The sequence below is a fragment of the Hemitrygon akajei genome, chromosome 11, assembly GCF_048418815.1.
Source record: "Hemitrygon akajei chromosome 11, sHemAka1.3, whole genome shotgun sequence".
In the NCBI taxonomy this organism is placed as follows: Eukaryota; Metazoa; Chordata; class Chondrichthyes; order Myliobatiformes; family Dasyatidae; genus Hemitrygon; species Hemitrygon akajei.
In genome coordinates this window covers 31,449,644-31,465,535 of record NC_133134.1, presented here as the reverse complement: position 1 = coordinate 31,465,535, position 15,892 = coordinate 31,449,644, and the positions used below count along the sequence as shown (strand labels likewise).

The following is a 15,892-nucleotide window of genomic DNA, read 5'->3' as shown; positions in this document are numbered from 1 at the left end:
ATAACTCTTTACAGTACCAGCGACTCAGGTTCAGTTGCCGCTGCTGCCTGTAAGGAGTTTATACATTCTCCCCGTAGGTTTCCTTTGGGTGCACCAGTTTCCTTCCACAGTCCAAAGGTGGTCGATTCATTGGTCATTGTAAGTTGTCCTGTGATTAGGCTAGGATTAAATCGGGGGATTGCTGGGCGGCGTGGCTTGAAGGGCTGTAAGGGCCTATTTCATCCTGTACCCTAATAAATACGTAAAGTCTTTTCTGCACCTTCTCTGGAGCTTCAACATCCTTTCGATAATGAGGAAACCAGAAATGAATCCAGTACTCCAGACATGGTCTAACCTAAAATTTTATAAAGCTGCAACAAATTTCCTGAATTTTGGACTCAGTTCCTAAACTAATAAATGCAAGCATGCCAAATGCCCTCTTTACCACCCTATCAACCCATGTAGCTATTTTCATGGAGCTAGAGACTTGGCCCCCTATCTCCATCTGCACATCATCACTGTTAAGGATCCTTTCATTAACAGTATACTGTGTCTTTACATTTGTCCTCACAAGTGTAACAATTCGGCTGGGTTCAACTCTATATGTCATTTCTCTGCCCATACCTGCAGCTGATCTCTATCCCATTGTGTCTTTTGGCAATCTTCTATGTCATGCACAATATCAGCAACCTTCGTATCATCTGCAAACTTACTAACCTGTTCATCTGTGCTTTCATCCAGGTTGCGTGTGTGTGTGTGTGTGTGTGTGTGTGTGTGTGTGTGTGTGTGTGTGTGTGTGTGTGTGTGTGTGTGTGTGTGTGTGTGTGTGTGTGTGTGTGTGTGTGTGTGTGTGTGTGTGTGTGTGTGTGTGTGTGTGTGTGTGTGTGTGTAGAACCAGTACAACATATTATAAATTACTGTGATTGCACATCGCACATTTAAATGCGAATGTAACAAAGATTTTTACTCCTCATGTATGTGAAGGATGTAAGAAATAAAGTCAATTCAATTCAGTCAAGAATAGAAAATATCATCAAAAAATTTGAACTGGAACATCCAGGACAAAAATCAAGATAGACACTTTCATACATTAAATAGTTAAAATCTGGAAGTTCCTCATGCAAGGTACAGCTAATTCATATGTATATAAATCACTGATAACTTTTGGTGGCAGAAGTTTATATTTTGCCATTTTGAAGATGTTATGAAGAGAAGCTTTCCACATTTACAATAAATTTTCTGTTGTGTTATAATGTAATAGAAAGTTATTAAATAAAAATACTTGTTTCAATGCAGGATCTAAAAGGTAATGACACCCAAACCTTTTATGAGACTGCACAAGATATTCCTCATCTTCCATTTGGTATCACAAACAGTGCAAAACATTTTGTTAAGTATGGCATCACCAGGGATGCAGTCATTCTGTTCAGAAAGGTATGACTCTGATATCAATAGTTATATCTGTAATGTTTGAAATTAATGTAGTTTTTGGTTTCAACGTCTAAGTGGTTGTATAATATTATGGAGACCATAAGGTTTTGATTTAAATGCTGCTAAATGCTGAAAGGTGCTGTTGATTTCCTTTGCATCAGCAGATTTGTTCCCTCTGGAACATGTACTAACTGCGTCAGTAACAAGTATTTTTTGATTGTTTAATGTTATAGGATTATAGGCAATTATAGGATTACTTGATCATATCGATCAGAAGTATAACCAACAGCTGAAAATGGATAAAAATGTGAACTTTTTTTTAGGGAAATATAACAAATTTCTGTTAATGGAATGAGACAGAAATGCACATTTCCTTATTGCTGTTTGTGAAATATGTGAAAAGTCAGGCAAACTATTGTTGTAATTTATGCTGTTAAAGAGCTGATGATCATTTCTAAACTTTCTACTTTTCTTTTTGGTTGCAGTTTGAAGAAAAGCGTATTGATTATGAAATCACTGATGAAAATAGATTGGAGAAAAATATTCTTACTAAATTCATCAAAGTCAATGAGCTGCAGTTAGTCACAGAATATAATCAGCAGGTATACTTGTATGTTAATTAAATATAATTAACGATTTTAAACTTTTCATACTGCATATTAATATATTCAGAAGATAATTTAATTGTTTGTTTATTTGGGAACCTCCTAATTTCATTCAATTCAAATGGTGTATTCTCTTATTCCATATTACCACATAGAAATTAATGAAATGATATAAATTATTAACATATTTATACTATATTACATTTCTGACTACAAAACCATGGTAGTCAAAATTTTCTGTCCATATGTAAACTTCAAGTAGTATTCCTAACTAAAAATGTTAGTTTTTTTTTCTCCAAAGTAGTACCTAAAAGCCATTTTTTTGTTTGCAATATATTCAAAATGCTCCATTTTGAGAGATTAATGTTTCTTTTTCAATATCGAAAATATATTTTTCAGAATTCTATGAAAACCTTTGATGTTGACGTCGACAGTCACCTTCTGCTCTTTGCAGACAAGACCTCAAAGGACTTTAATGAGATTCACAAAGGCTTTAAAGATGCAGCTGTTCACTTCAAGGGCCAGGTTTGTTTTGCTACTGTTTGTTTTAAATAAATTAATTACTCCATATTGCAAACTTAAAGTGAAAAGTGCAAATAATTAATTAATAATTTTTTACTTAATCATGCATTTCATGACATTTGGTTTTACTTGCATCTTTTTTATTTCAGATCCCAATATTTTAATTTAATCTGCAATTTACACCTACAGTAATACATAACTTTCTGACAGTCATAAAACTCTTGATATTGTAATAATTATTATACTTTTACTCTTCCAATCATTCTCAAATCAAATGTGGACCACAGCTTAAAAAATAGCACTTAGTTTCAATTATAAATGTCCAAAATGAAGCTGGTATCATTCAACTAACACTGAAGTTGCAGTGCAGCCCAGAAATCAAATCAACAACGACTTTAAAATGTATTTTATCCTTTTCACTGACTAAAGCATTAAAACGTCTTTACTGTTTTGAGCAAGAGGCCTTGATAATTATACTGTAATGTCAGTCTGGTTTCCCTCTCTCACTGCCATACACTTCTTGGACATTCGTAATTGAATCCACATTTATTTAATGCAGATCATTTATCATTCATCTGATTCTGATCTTATAATGAGATAGCTATCAAGAACCATTTCTTATTCACTCAATTTCTCTTAAAGTTGTTTATAGTCAACATGATGAGCCCAGAATTTCAATCAAAAATGCTTAATGATATTATAGTTAAAACACTTTTCATGAATAATCAGCACAACACGATCTATTATCAAGTTATGCATTTTTTAATCACTAACCATTGCCAGACACATAATGGAAACTGTTTAGTTTAACCAAATGCTTGTCATAGAATGATTATATTTGTGCTGATCAAACAATAATGAGTTTGCGAGAATTGTGTTGTGGTAAAATTTAGAGTTGGTTTGATCATTTGTAGGCCATTCGAAGTTTGACACATGAAAAATATCCTGATGTTCTTGGTGAGAGAAGAGGTCATTGTCAACCCTTCTTATTATGGTGGCAAGTCAATAGATTTCTATTTGTAATGAGATGGACAATTATCTCAGGTATATGGGGATAGAAATGAAGTAACAATGAAGTCACCCATGATTCCATTAAAAAGTGGATCAAGCCTGAAGGTCTGAGTGATCTGCTCCTTCGCCCAATTCATATGCTTTATGTTGCTTCCCGAAGTTATCATAGCACTTTGTATCTTTAGTGATTTTGAAGTTGAACATGTATTACCAGACGGTCTTGAAATTCTGGCTTTCTCTCCTGGTAGGGAAACCTGCAACACTCTATGGAATCTTTAATCTGGTTCTTTTGAAGTTCTTAGTTTTGCTAATCCACTGATTCCAAGCCTCACTGACTCTTGCTCAATTTAATTGAAATCATGGAGAATGTGACTATCAAGCTAACATACTTTAAGTTAAGATACACTTGCATAAATAGTAATGCAAACAGGCTTTAGTATATAATGTCCCATCAGAATTTCTAATTGCTAATATTTGATGCAGACTAAAATAGTTACCATATTTGTCTCATGCAGATTGTAGAAAAACTTAACAAATTTCAATTACACAAAGAAGTTTTAACTGATTTTGCTGTGTGTGTGTGTGTCTGTGTGTCATGCATCCAATTAATTTACTCACATAGGAACTCAACTGGGTTATCAGAATATAAACACAAGTAAGCTATTTTTTGGTCCAGGAAATTTTTTCAATAATTGGTAATTGGAAGTAAGATTTACATTATATAACATCTTCCATACTGTTCCAACATAAGGACCTTAAAAATATGCCCTCTCGTGCTGACCATTTCAGCCCTGGGACAAAGCCTCTGACTATTCACACTATCAATTCCTCTCATCATCTTATACATCTCTATCAATTCACCTCTCATCCTTCGTCACTCCAAGGAGAAAAGTCCGAGTTCACTCAACCTATTCTCATAGGGCATGCTCCCCAAACCAGGCAACATCCTTGTAAATCTCCTCTGCACCCTTTCTATGGTTTCCACGACCTTCCTATAGTGAGGCGACCAGAATTGAGCACAGTACTCCAAGTGGGGTCTGTCCAGGGCCCTATATAGCTGCAGCATTACCTCTCAGCTCTTAAACTCAGTCCCACGATTGATGAAGGCCAATGCACCGTATGCCTTCTTAACCACAGAGTCAACCTGCGTAGCAGCTTTGAGTGTCCTATGGACTCGGACCCCAAGTTCTCTTTGATCCTCCACACTGTCAAGAGTCTTAACATTAATACTATATTCTGTCATCATATTTGACCTACCAAAATGAACCACCTCACACTTATCTGTGTTGAACTCCATCTTTCACTTTTCAGCCCAGTTTTGCATCCTATCAATAACCCGTTGTAACCTCTGACAGCCCTCCACATTATCCACAACACCCCCAACCTTTCTGTCATCAGCAAATTTACTAAACCATCCCTCCACTTCCTCATCCAGGTCATTTATAAATATCACGAAGAGTTGGGGTCCCAGAACAGATCCCTGAGACACACCACTGGTCACTGACCTTCATGCAGAATACGACCCATCTACAACCACTCTTTGCCTTCTGTGGGCAAGCCAGTTCTGGATCCACAAAGCAATATCTTCTTGGGTCCCATGACTCCTTACTTTCTCAATAAGCCTTACATGGGAGTACCTTATCAATTGCCTTGCTGAAATCCATATACACTAGATCTACAGCTCTATCTTCATCATTGTGCTTAGTCACATCCTCAAAAAATTCAATCAGGCTTGTAAGGCACGACCTGTCTTTGATAAAACCATTCTGACTATTCCTAATCATATTATGCCTCTCCAAATGTTCATAAATCCTGCCTCTCAGGATCTTCTCCATCAGGTTACCAACCATTGCAGTAAAACTCACTGGCCTATAATTTCCTGGGCTATCCCTACTCCCTTTCTTGAATAAGGGAACAACATCTGCAACCCTCCAATCCTCCGGAACCTCTCCTGTCCTCATTGAAGATAAAAAGATCATTGCCAGAGGCTCAGCAATCTACTCCCTCGCTTCCCACAGTAGCCTGGGGTACATCCCTTCTGGTCCCGGTGACTTATCCAACTTGATGCCTTCGAAAAGCTCCAGCTCATCCTCTTTCTTAATATTAACATTCTCAAGCTTTTCAGTCCACTGCAAGTTATCCCTACAGTCACCAAGATCCTTTTCTATAGTGAATACAGAAGTAAAGTATGCATTAAGTACCTCCACTACTTCCTCTGATTCCATACACACTTTCCATTGTCACACTTGATTGGTCCTATTTTCTCACGTCTTATCCTCTTGCTCATCACATACTTGTAGAATGCCTTGGGGTTTTCCTTAATCCTGTCCACCAAGGCCTACTCATGGCCCCTTCTGGCTCTCCTAATTTCATTCTTAATCGGTACATTTCCCTGAGAACATCTGTTTCCAATTTATGCTTCCAAGTTCCTGCCTGATAGTCTCATTGTTCCCCCTACTCCTATTAAACGTTTCCCTAACTTGTCTGTTCCTATCCCTCTCCAATGCTATGGTAAAGGAGATGGAATTGTGATCACTCTTTCCAAAATGCTCTCCCACTGAGAGACCTGACATCTGGCTTCTATGCATTGCAACATTAGCTCAATACAGCTTTATTAGATACTTCTGCTCAGACTTGAAGAAAACAGTGGTGTCAACTGAGCCACATCTGGTTTGAATAGCAATCTCTTTTATTAATAATCAACACAAATATATATTTCAAATGAAAATTCTATTTTTCTGCTCTTTAAAGTAGTCTACTGCTTTTACAGATATTTTCATTCCAACAACACTCCTTTTTGAACTCTTCAGATAATCTTTATTTTGGTTGACACTAATGAAAGTAGAAATGGCCGCATCAGTGAATTTTTCCATATTCGGGACTTGGACATACCTGCTGTTCGAATGATTAATATAACAGAGGCAGTGAGATACAGAATGCAAGCTGATAAGGTCACATCCGAAGCTGTGGAAAAATTCTGCCTGGCATACATTGATGGGAAAGAAAAGGTAATGTAACATCAATAGAAAATAATCAGACAACATGTAAAGTGGTCATTATCAAAAGCAAAGATGGTGCTTCTCCGTGCATCTCCTAGTCTTTCAAATGCAAACATTTAAATATGTGTGTATCTGAGAGAGAGAGAGAGAGAGAGAGAGAGAGAGAATGTCATTATTTTGTGTTAATATTACTGTAATAAAAGCATTTAATATCTTTAATAAGTATAATTTTGATAATGTAAGATCTAATGTGAATGTTCTGTATTTACTTATATGTGTGTGCATGTGTATTTGTTTGTGCAATTGTTTAATATGGTTTGTTTAATATAATGTGTTAGCATTATGAAACGTCACTGCCCTTTGTGGATGCTTTTTCTCATTATCTTAAAGCTCCTTTAGCAAATAATCTGGGTAAAGTCAAATTAAAGTCCACAGTCATATCTGATGTTAATTGAATTTTTTGGTTGCCAACAACACTGAACAAGTTTTTTTCTGGCAACTACTGGAGACTTTGCAAGGATCCATCAGTCTGCAATTCATAACTGCGTTCTTAATATCACAAAGCTGTAATTTTGGCCTGCTTGTGAAATCACCTTTGGGATGATTCAGAGTAGATCCTCACAGTTTTTCTGAAAGAGGAAACAGCAGCTTTGACATCTGAGTGATCAATTCATCATCCTTGCAGCTTCCAAAAGGACAAGTGAACAGCAGCTAAATTATATTAAATATCCAAGGAGCCTGAACCCACAATCATGAGAATATATATTTTCTGTGGTGCCAGTGTTGGTAGATCACAGGTTATCCACTACCTCCCAGATCATGATCAATCAATTGATGTTTCCTGGAGAGGTTAGCTAAGATATGCCCCAGGAGAAGTGCTGCAGGAACGAGCAGGGTCCAGCTATCATAATTTTATTTATTCATTTGACCTTCCATTATAAAGTCAGATAAAAGGATGTTTGCTGATGGTTGTATACCGTTCAATTCCATTTACAGCTGCTCAGCAAATAGAGCAGCAAGACAGAGACAGCATACAGCATGGCTCATATGTGGCAGGGAGCTTTCACACAATGAAAATGCCAGTGAAGGACCAAAACCGAGTCTGACCACTTCCCCCTGAAATTCAATTACCCTTGCTGAAGTCCCCACCATAACTATCCTATAGGTTCATTAAGGTTGTTATAGCCGTGGGCGGTAGTTCCCACAACCTATCAAATGCTCCTAATGGCGTGCATCTCAAAAAGTCTCTGACAACCAAGCCCAACTCCTGGCCTTCATGTGTGGCTTAGCTACTAAGCCCGGCGGAACCATTTCTACTGCCAAAGGCGGGTTACTGGAGCCTCAAAACCAGTCACTTAGTGCAGATGGGGCACCTCAGCCATGGTTGGGGGATCATCAGCCACAGCTGGGGGCTCATCTAGGAGAAAGAACACCCTGATCTCAGATCTGCACTACCTTGCAGCTATACCCACTCACAGGGAAGAAAATCCAGAGCCGGAGTCGCTAAGTCAGTCCTACACTGAGTTTAACACTGACTGGCCCCTCCTACAACGCCACTGATGCTGAGCTGTATCAGTCTCTGCCCTTCCTTTGGATCCATCCGCTGCATGGAGAGGGGGAGCCTGTTACATGGGCAACAGCTTGCTCTCCATATCCTACTGCCCTGGCTTGTGTATCAGGTAGACAGTTAGGACGTGAGAGGTCAGACCCCACTTGGAGTACTGTGTTCAGTTCTGGTCACCTCACTACACGGAGTAGGTGGATACCATAGCAAGAGTGCAGAGGAGATTTACAAAGATGTTACCTGGATTGGAGAGTGTGCCTTTTGAGAAAAGGTTGAGTGAACTTGGTTTTTTTCCTCCTCAGAGTGATGGAGGATGAGAGGTGACCTGATAGATGATGAGAGACTTTGATCGTGTGGATAGCCAGAGGCTTCTTCCCAGGGCTGAAATGGCTAACACAAAGGGGCATAGTTGTAATGTGCTTGGAAGTACAGAGGGGATGTCAGGGGTAATTTTTTTCTTTACATAGAATGCACTGCTGGCAACGGTGGTGGATACAGATAAAATAGGGTCTTTGAAGAGACTCTTCGATAGGTACACCGAGCTTAGAAAAATAGAGAGCTCTGCGGTGCGATAATTCTAGGCAGTTTCTAGAGTGGGTTACATGGTCGGCACGTTATTGTGGGCCAAACAGCCTGTATTGCGCTGTAGATTTCTATGTTCTATGATATCCACGGTCAACCCTGACCAACAGAGGGCCTCAGCAAATATCCTGGAGATTACCATCGACAAGAAACTCAAGTGGATAAGCCATGTCATACCATCTCCACAAAACATGCCAGGCGATGGGTATTGTGTGACGAGTGGCTTTTATCCTAACAGTCCGAGGTCTTTCCATCATCGACAAGGCAAAAGTCAACAGTATTGTGGAATACTCTTTACTTGCTGAAGAATTGCAGATCCAGCAGCTCTTGGGAAATCTGCTTTGATTGGTTTCCTATCCATTGTCCTAGATGTTAATTCTCAACATCACCATTTACATTTACTGTCTACAACATGCACTGCAATTACTTGCCTAGACTACTTCATTAGTACCTTCTAATCCCATGATCTGTACTACCAAGGACAACAGCACAAGATGCACTGGAACTTCACCTCCTGCAGGTTCCTCTCCAAGTCTCATATCACGATCATTCTGAAATATATTGTTGGTCCTTAATTAATTAAGGAGCTGCATGGTAGCATTATGGTTAGCATAACACTTTCAGCACGAGCAGTATGATAGGTGTTCTCTTCCCACTGCTAGCTACAAGGAATTTGCATGTTCTCCCCATGACCACATGGGGTTCCTCCAGGTGCTCTAGTTTCCTCCCACATTCCAAAGATGGACAAGTTAGGATTAGTAAGTTGTGGGCATGCTATGTTGGTGCCGAAAGTAAAGTGACACTTGCAGGCTGACTCCAGCACATTTTGGACTGTGTTAGTAACTGTGCAAATAATGCATCTCCTTGTATGCTTCAATGTACAAGTGACAAATAAAGCTAATCTTTAAATTCTTTATATTTGTCACTGGATCTAAGTCCTGGAACTCCTTAATGGATACACTGTGGAAGCACCTTTACCAGAAAGATTGCACTGGTTCAACCTGGTGGCTCGCTACTTTTTTCTCAAGGGCACGAAGAAATGGCCACTAAGTGTCAGCTATGCTAGCAACACTCTGATCCCCGAAAAAGGAATTAATCAAGAGGAAAGGCTGCATATACCTCGAATTACAGAGTACCACTGTATTCCAACATTGATTCTAATATTGGTTTCTGTTAGAGGTGTGTGACAATAGAAATGGACAGTTCCCTAAACTGCTTGTTATGATTTCTACCATACAATGTAGAATGGAAGGAGGCATTGACTAGTTTGTGAAGGAGCAGTGACAACAAGCTGTTGTACAGTAGGGGGAGGTTAAGGAGAAGTTATAGAAAACTGATCAGTCATTGCTGGTAGGAGATGATTGGATAAACCTTAGGTGTTCATTTTCAGTTTTTTACGTGGAAATGTTTTATTTCAGGACCAGGTTCCCAAAGTTATTTGTAAATCTGCTGCCTATCTTGTCAAAAAATATATATTTGGCATCCAAAAACAGTATACAGTACAGTATACCTTTTTTGTGATTTTGAATCCATTTCCAAAAGAATTTTATTGACAGGTTTTTGATAATTACTTCAAAAAGCAAAATTAAAACAGAAAATGCTCCAAATATTGTGCAGGTCTGAGGGGAGAGAAATAATTGGTCTTTCAAGCCACTGATCTTCTACCAGAATTGACTAAAAGTTGAGGCCTTACATTTAACTACCCATGGTTTTCACTCCCTCAAACTTTTGGCAGTTTCCCCTGCCTCTGGCATCTATCTCGCCATCTCTCTCAAGGAGGGCAGCAGCAAAGTATAAGATTTTAGTCTCAAACAATTGCTCTGGAGATTGGGTAGTGGTGATTGTGAGCTTTAATTATTTCTCCTTGTGCTCATTATCAATGCAAAGAAGAGCTTGGCACCGTTCCAAGGGCTTCCGGTGATTGCTTACTAAGGACAAGAATGATGGAAATATCTCATTAACTTTTCAATTTGAGTTTTAGCTGATGATAATAATATGTGCTCTTTACACAATAGCCTGAAGAGCCCAGTGAAGAAATTCCAGAAGATTGGAATAAGAATCCTGTTAAAGTTCTAGTGGGAAAAAATTTTGAAGAAGTTGTGTTTAATGAGACAAAGGATGTCTTTGTGCTGTTTTGTAAGTATCTTTTAGATGTTCACAGATTATCTTTGCAGAATATAAATATTAATAAACTTCACCAAAGTTTTAGATAACCATATATAAACACATGATATGTTTAATGGAAAGGTAATCTGTAGGAGTTTGTAACAATCAGATTGGCAATGTCCACATTTTGTACCAACACTGCAGTTAAATTTTAGCCCCCTGGAGTCCAATATTATTCTGCTGTAATTTATTCTGAGTCTTTAATGTTGAAAACAACTCATCATTCATTTACTTTTGCCATTTCTTCCTCTTCTCTTCTGATGGTTATGACTATATCGGGCATCAGTTACTCCTCTGAATCTCAAACAACCAGTGTATGCATGAGGAGCATCCAATTACTTGCCATAAGGGGATGGAACCACATGTTGTGTTCATCACCGCCCATAGTGCTCATTTCCGGTGGGTGGATAGGTACAGATGTCACAATAGATCTTTTATTTGTTTCTATTTGCAGCATTAATAACAATACCTCAGTCATTAGCCTGATTGAGGCCATAGGCCATGGCACAAGGCCATAAAGTGTAGAGTAATCCTGCACGAGTTCAACCAGCTGATCCTCTGGAAGAAACCAATGAACTATGGAAACCAACTCATGCAGTGTTGAGAAACAGCCCCTTTAATGGCAAAAGAAGAAGCTAATAAAGTTCAAAGTAAATTTGTTATCAAAGTCCATATCTGTCACTATACGCTACCCAAGATTAATTTTCTTTAGGCATTCATAGTAGAACAAAATACAAAGATCAATTAAAAACGACACACAAAGATTGACAGCAATCACATTGCAAAATAAGACAAACTGTACAAAATACAATAATAATAATATAAATAAATAATACTGAGAATATGAGTTGTAGAGTCATTGACAGTGAGCCCATAGGTTGAGTTCAGTGTTGAGGTGAGTGAAGTTATCTACGCTGGTTCAGGAGCCTGGTCGTTGATAGGTAATGACTGTTCTCGAACCTGGCGGCTGCTGTACCTTCTTCCTGATGGCAGCAGTGAGAAGAGAGCATGTCCCGGCTGGTGGCAGTCCCTGATGATGGATGCTGCTTTCCTGCGTGTAGATGCGTTCAGTGGTGGGGAGGGTTTTCCTGTGATGGACTGGGCTGCATCCACCACCTTTTGTAGGCCTTCCCGCTCTTGGGCTTTGGTGTTTCCATACCAGGCCGAGATGCATCCAGTGATAATTATACACATTACTATAACATTTTTCTTACAGTATCTGATATATTGTTAAATAATGACTTATTCCTTTCTCAACCTTTAAGGTGCTCCATGGTCTCAGAGATGCAAGGACATTAATTCTATATGGGAACAGCTGGGGAAGAAGTACAACAATTCTGAGAATATTGTTATTGCTAAGATAGACATTACAGCAAATGATGTTAATTTTGCTGTCATAGTTGAGAAGTTTCCGAGTGTAAAGTATTTTCCTGCTGATGCAGAGAATAAGGTTTGTACCTTCAGTATCCTTTGTCTCCTTTCCAAATATTTGCTTTATCTGTTTTTTGATGCTGATGTTTCCCTCCTATTCTCATAAAGATTGTACACTACACTGGAGCTCATACTCTGGAAGCCTTATCTCAGTTTCTGGACAAACAAGAAGAATTAAAGGTAAGAGTTCAGCCATGGCAAGTTCAGACAACTTGATTTCAGACCAGTGCTAAAGACTGGAATTTCAATATATTTTAGCAATATCTTAGGAGACAAATCTGCTTTTTAATATGTACACCCCCATATTTTCACAAATTTTCCCAATAAAATGTTTACCTGCTTTAGCTCAGAAGATAGAGTGCTCAAGTTGTGCCCCTGAAGCTTGACTATATCCAGTCCTTGCACATTCTCCCTGTGATCACAGGGGTTTCCTCCTGGTCTTTTGGTTTTCTCCCACAGTCCAAAGACTGACTAGTTAATTGGTCATTGTAGATTGTCCTGTGATTGGGCTAGGGTTGGACTGGGGGTTGCTAGGAGGTGTAGTTCAAAGGGCCAGAAGGGCCTATTCCACACTATATCTCAATGAATCTATAATGGCGGCCCATCCTGGAGTTGGAGGACTGTCTGTGCGTGTGGGTGGTGGGAGGAAGGAAAGGGGCTTGTGTTGCTGCTGTTGTTTTATTACTTGTTATGTTCTGTGTTGTTGTGTTCCATGTTCTGCCAAACGTCATAGGCATGCTGGAAATTTGTTCCGAGCCTTATTTATTTGTGTTGGTTGCTAATGTAAGCAACACATTTCACATGTGATGAATAAATCTGAATCTGAACTCTATATCCTCCTTTGCTTTCAAGAGATCCCATGCCATTATACTGTATATAGAAGGGCAATGAAATGTTCCCCATATCTAGCCCTTGACCAAAGAGTCCAATGTTTATTTCATGTGGAACCTTGTTTTGTTGCTTCATTTTCTAAAAAAACAACAGTGACCGCAATTTAAAAGAACTTCATTGGCCACAACACACTTTGGATTTCCTAAAGCTCTGAGAAGTGTCGTGGCACAGTTTTAAAAAAATTATTGACACATATCCATTAGATAATGATTGCAGTAATGTATTATTTTCTGGCATAGACGTTACAGCAAGGATCTTGGCGAAGATCAGTGCTACAAACAATTAAGCATTTGGTGATTGCATGGTGGACGAGGAGGCTACCACAAGACAGTTCTCCATCTAGAGCACATTTGCCAGACTACCCCAGGTAGTGGTATCAACACAGGTACAGGAAGACAAGATAATTGGTTGGGAAGCACTTTTGTGCCCCCTGCCTCAACTTGTGGATGGATAGGGAAAGATAGGGAGGAATCTTGGTAGAGAAGAAGGGAACTTTCACATAGCTTTGTCTACTGAGTGCACCAAGACCATCAAAGCTAACTTTGAGCAGAGACCCCACCAATATCTCAAGTGAATCTCTCAAGTCTCAGATAAATAGTCCTAGTTACAATATCTGACAGAATGAAAGTACAGCTCAATATCCTGATCTCTACAAATTGTTCTTGCAGAAACTTCGTGAAAATTCACATGCTACAGATGAAGAAATAAAAGATGAACTTTAATGATATAAAATACCAAAAAGCTTCTGCTGAATGTTTGTCTCTCCTAGTTGTCTATAATTGGTGAGGATATAGTGATCAGATTATGGGATGATTTAAAACAAGGTTATCTTTATAGTCTTTATATCAGTGTATCCCGTACAAATGTTAAAGTAACAGGCACTAGATAAATGTTCAGGAATAAAAACTTCACATTGAAATTTGAATCATTATATTTTGTGATTTTTGATAAAAATATAAAATGAACTGTTTGAAATCATTACGTTGCTACTTATCGCATATTGCAACACAGATATCTAGAGAAGAAGCTGGACTTGAATTCAGTGAAAAAGTGCAATGAACAACTTCACTATTAGAATCAAAAATAATCCTTCCTCAAATTTACAGATGGCTAAGTTGAACAAGTATCCAGTTAAGCAAAAAACTAGAAGAACACCTTAACTATCCCAACAAAATATCCAGAAACGGAACAAAGGAGGGCTACCATTGCGAAAAATAATTTTATACATTCACTTTATCGAAAAGTTAGTAATTGGATCACTTTTCAAATGTGATGGTGGTATCAGATTGATCACCTCTGAAGCACATAGGAGATCCACGGTTCACTACTGAGGCCACTACAGCAACTTGGCACCCGAAGCGGAGGTTCTGATTGGCTTTGTTCAGTTGCAGATATGGGTGGGAAAATGGCAGATGGAGTTCGATCTGAGCAAGTCTGGGGTGTTGCACTTCGTGAGATCAAATGTGGCAGGATCATCAATTGCTGATGTATAAAGGGATCAGGGGCTCCAGGTCTGTAACTCCCTGAAAGTGGCCTTATAAGTTGACAGGGTAATAAAGCATGCGTATGGCATTCTTGCCTTTATTAGGTGAGTCACTGAGTTCAAGAATCAGGAAGTTGTATCATTAAAAACCTTTGGTTAGGCTGCATCTAGAGTACTGTGTTCAGTTCCGGTATCCCCATTTTAGGAAGGATGTGGACACTATTGAAAGGGTGCTGAAGAATTTTACCAGAATGCTACTTGGATTAGAGGATTTATAGGACAAACTAGAGTTGTTTACTCTGGATCTGCAGAGGCTGAGGGGAGACTTGATAGGACAGAAGTTTGTAAGATTATGAGGGGCAAAAAGATAGGGTAGACAGCCAATTTCTTCTTCCTAGGGTTGAAGTGGCTAGTACTAGAGGGCATACATTAAAGGTGACTGGATAAGTTCAAAGGAGATGTGTGAGGCACGTTTTGCACAGAATGATGGGTATCAGGGATGTGCTGCCAGGGCTGGTGGTTGAGTTATAGGTGATGGAAGCATTTGGGAAGCTGTTAGATCAGCACATGAACATTTTGTTCCATATCCATACTTTACCCTCTATCTTTGTTTCTATATAATTCTTTATCTTTTTGATTGTTGAATATTGTTGTTTTTACATGCATGTCATATCCTGACCAACAAACCACAGCAAATCCCTAATGCATGTAAATATATATGATGAATGAAATTCGTCCTTGATCCTCAACCTGATCCTTAGAAGTGAAGGTTTACACAGCCTGTAGACGTAAAAACCTCTGAAAATAGGAAGATCTACTGCTCCTACCACTAAAACTGCCCCCATTATCCCCCATACCCTCCTACATCCAAATCAAACTGAATTTGATGATACTGACAATAAACCTTGGAGGCCAAATCATGCTCAGTATGGCAAAAATAGTCTCAGACAGAAATAACCTGGAAGCCAGGTCCCACTGGAGCCCAATCAATATCGTGGCATGTAGACCTTGAGAATCCAAAGTTTTGCAAGTGAGCACCTCTTTAAATCCAGTGCACCTTTGAGGTCAGTGTCACTAGGATATGTCAGCATAGTGTGTGTTGTGCAGGAAGTGAACATTAAAATTATATTAAGGTAATGATAAAAGGTTGGACCAAATTAAGCCCCATCTGATTGTTAAGCTTAGGAGAAACCAGCAATGTGGAGCAATGTGTACTTTGTGGCAATTT

The 15,892-nt window shown here is 38.8% G+C and overlaps 1 protein-coding gene across 1 annotated transcript in view; it reads left to right on the top strand.

Annotated features, from left to right (window-relative positions):
* LOC140735081 (protein disulfide-isomerase-like) overlaps nucleotides 1-14,106 on the top strand; it is a 38,050-nt gene extending 23,944 nt beyond the window's left edge. The window contains exons 4-11 of the mRNA XM_073059880.1: nucleotides 1,276-1,413; nucleotides 1,896-2,012; nucleotides 2,415-2,540; nucleotides 6,359-6,556; nucleotides 10,709-10,829; nucleotides 12,125-12,309; nucleotides 12,399-12,470; nucleotides 13,850-14,106. Of these exons, the coding sequence (XP_072915981.1) occupies nucleotides 1,276-1,413; nucleotides 1,896-2,012; nucleotides 2,415-2,540; nucleotides 6,359-6,556; nucleotides 10,709-10,829; nucleotides 12,125-12,309; nucleotides 12,399-12,470; nucleotides 13,850-13,903 (1,011 nt within the window). The 3' untranslated portion in view covers nucleotides 13,904-14,106. The remainder of the gene's footprint in view (nucleotides 1-1,275; nucleotides 1,414-1,895; nucleotides 2,013-2,414; nucleotides 2,541-6,358; nucleotides 6,557-10,708; nucleotides 10,830-12,124; nucleotides 12,310-12,398; nucleotides 12,471-13,849) is intronic.
* Nucleotides 14,107-15,892: the final 1,786 nt, after the last annotated feature.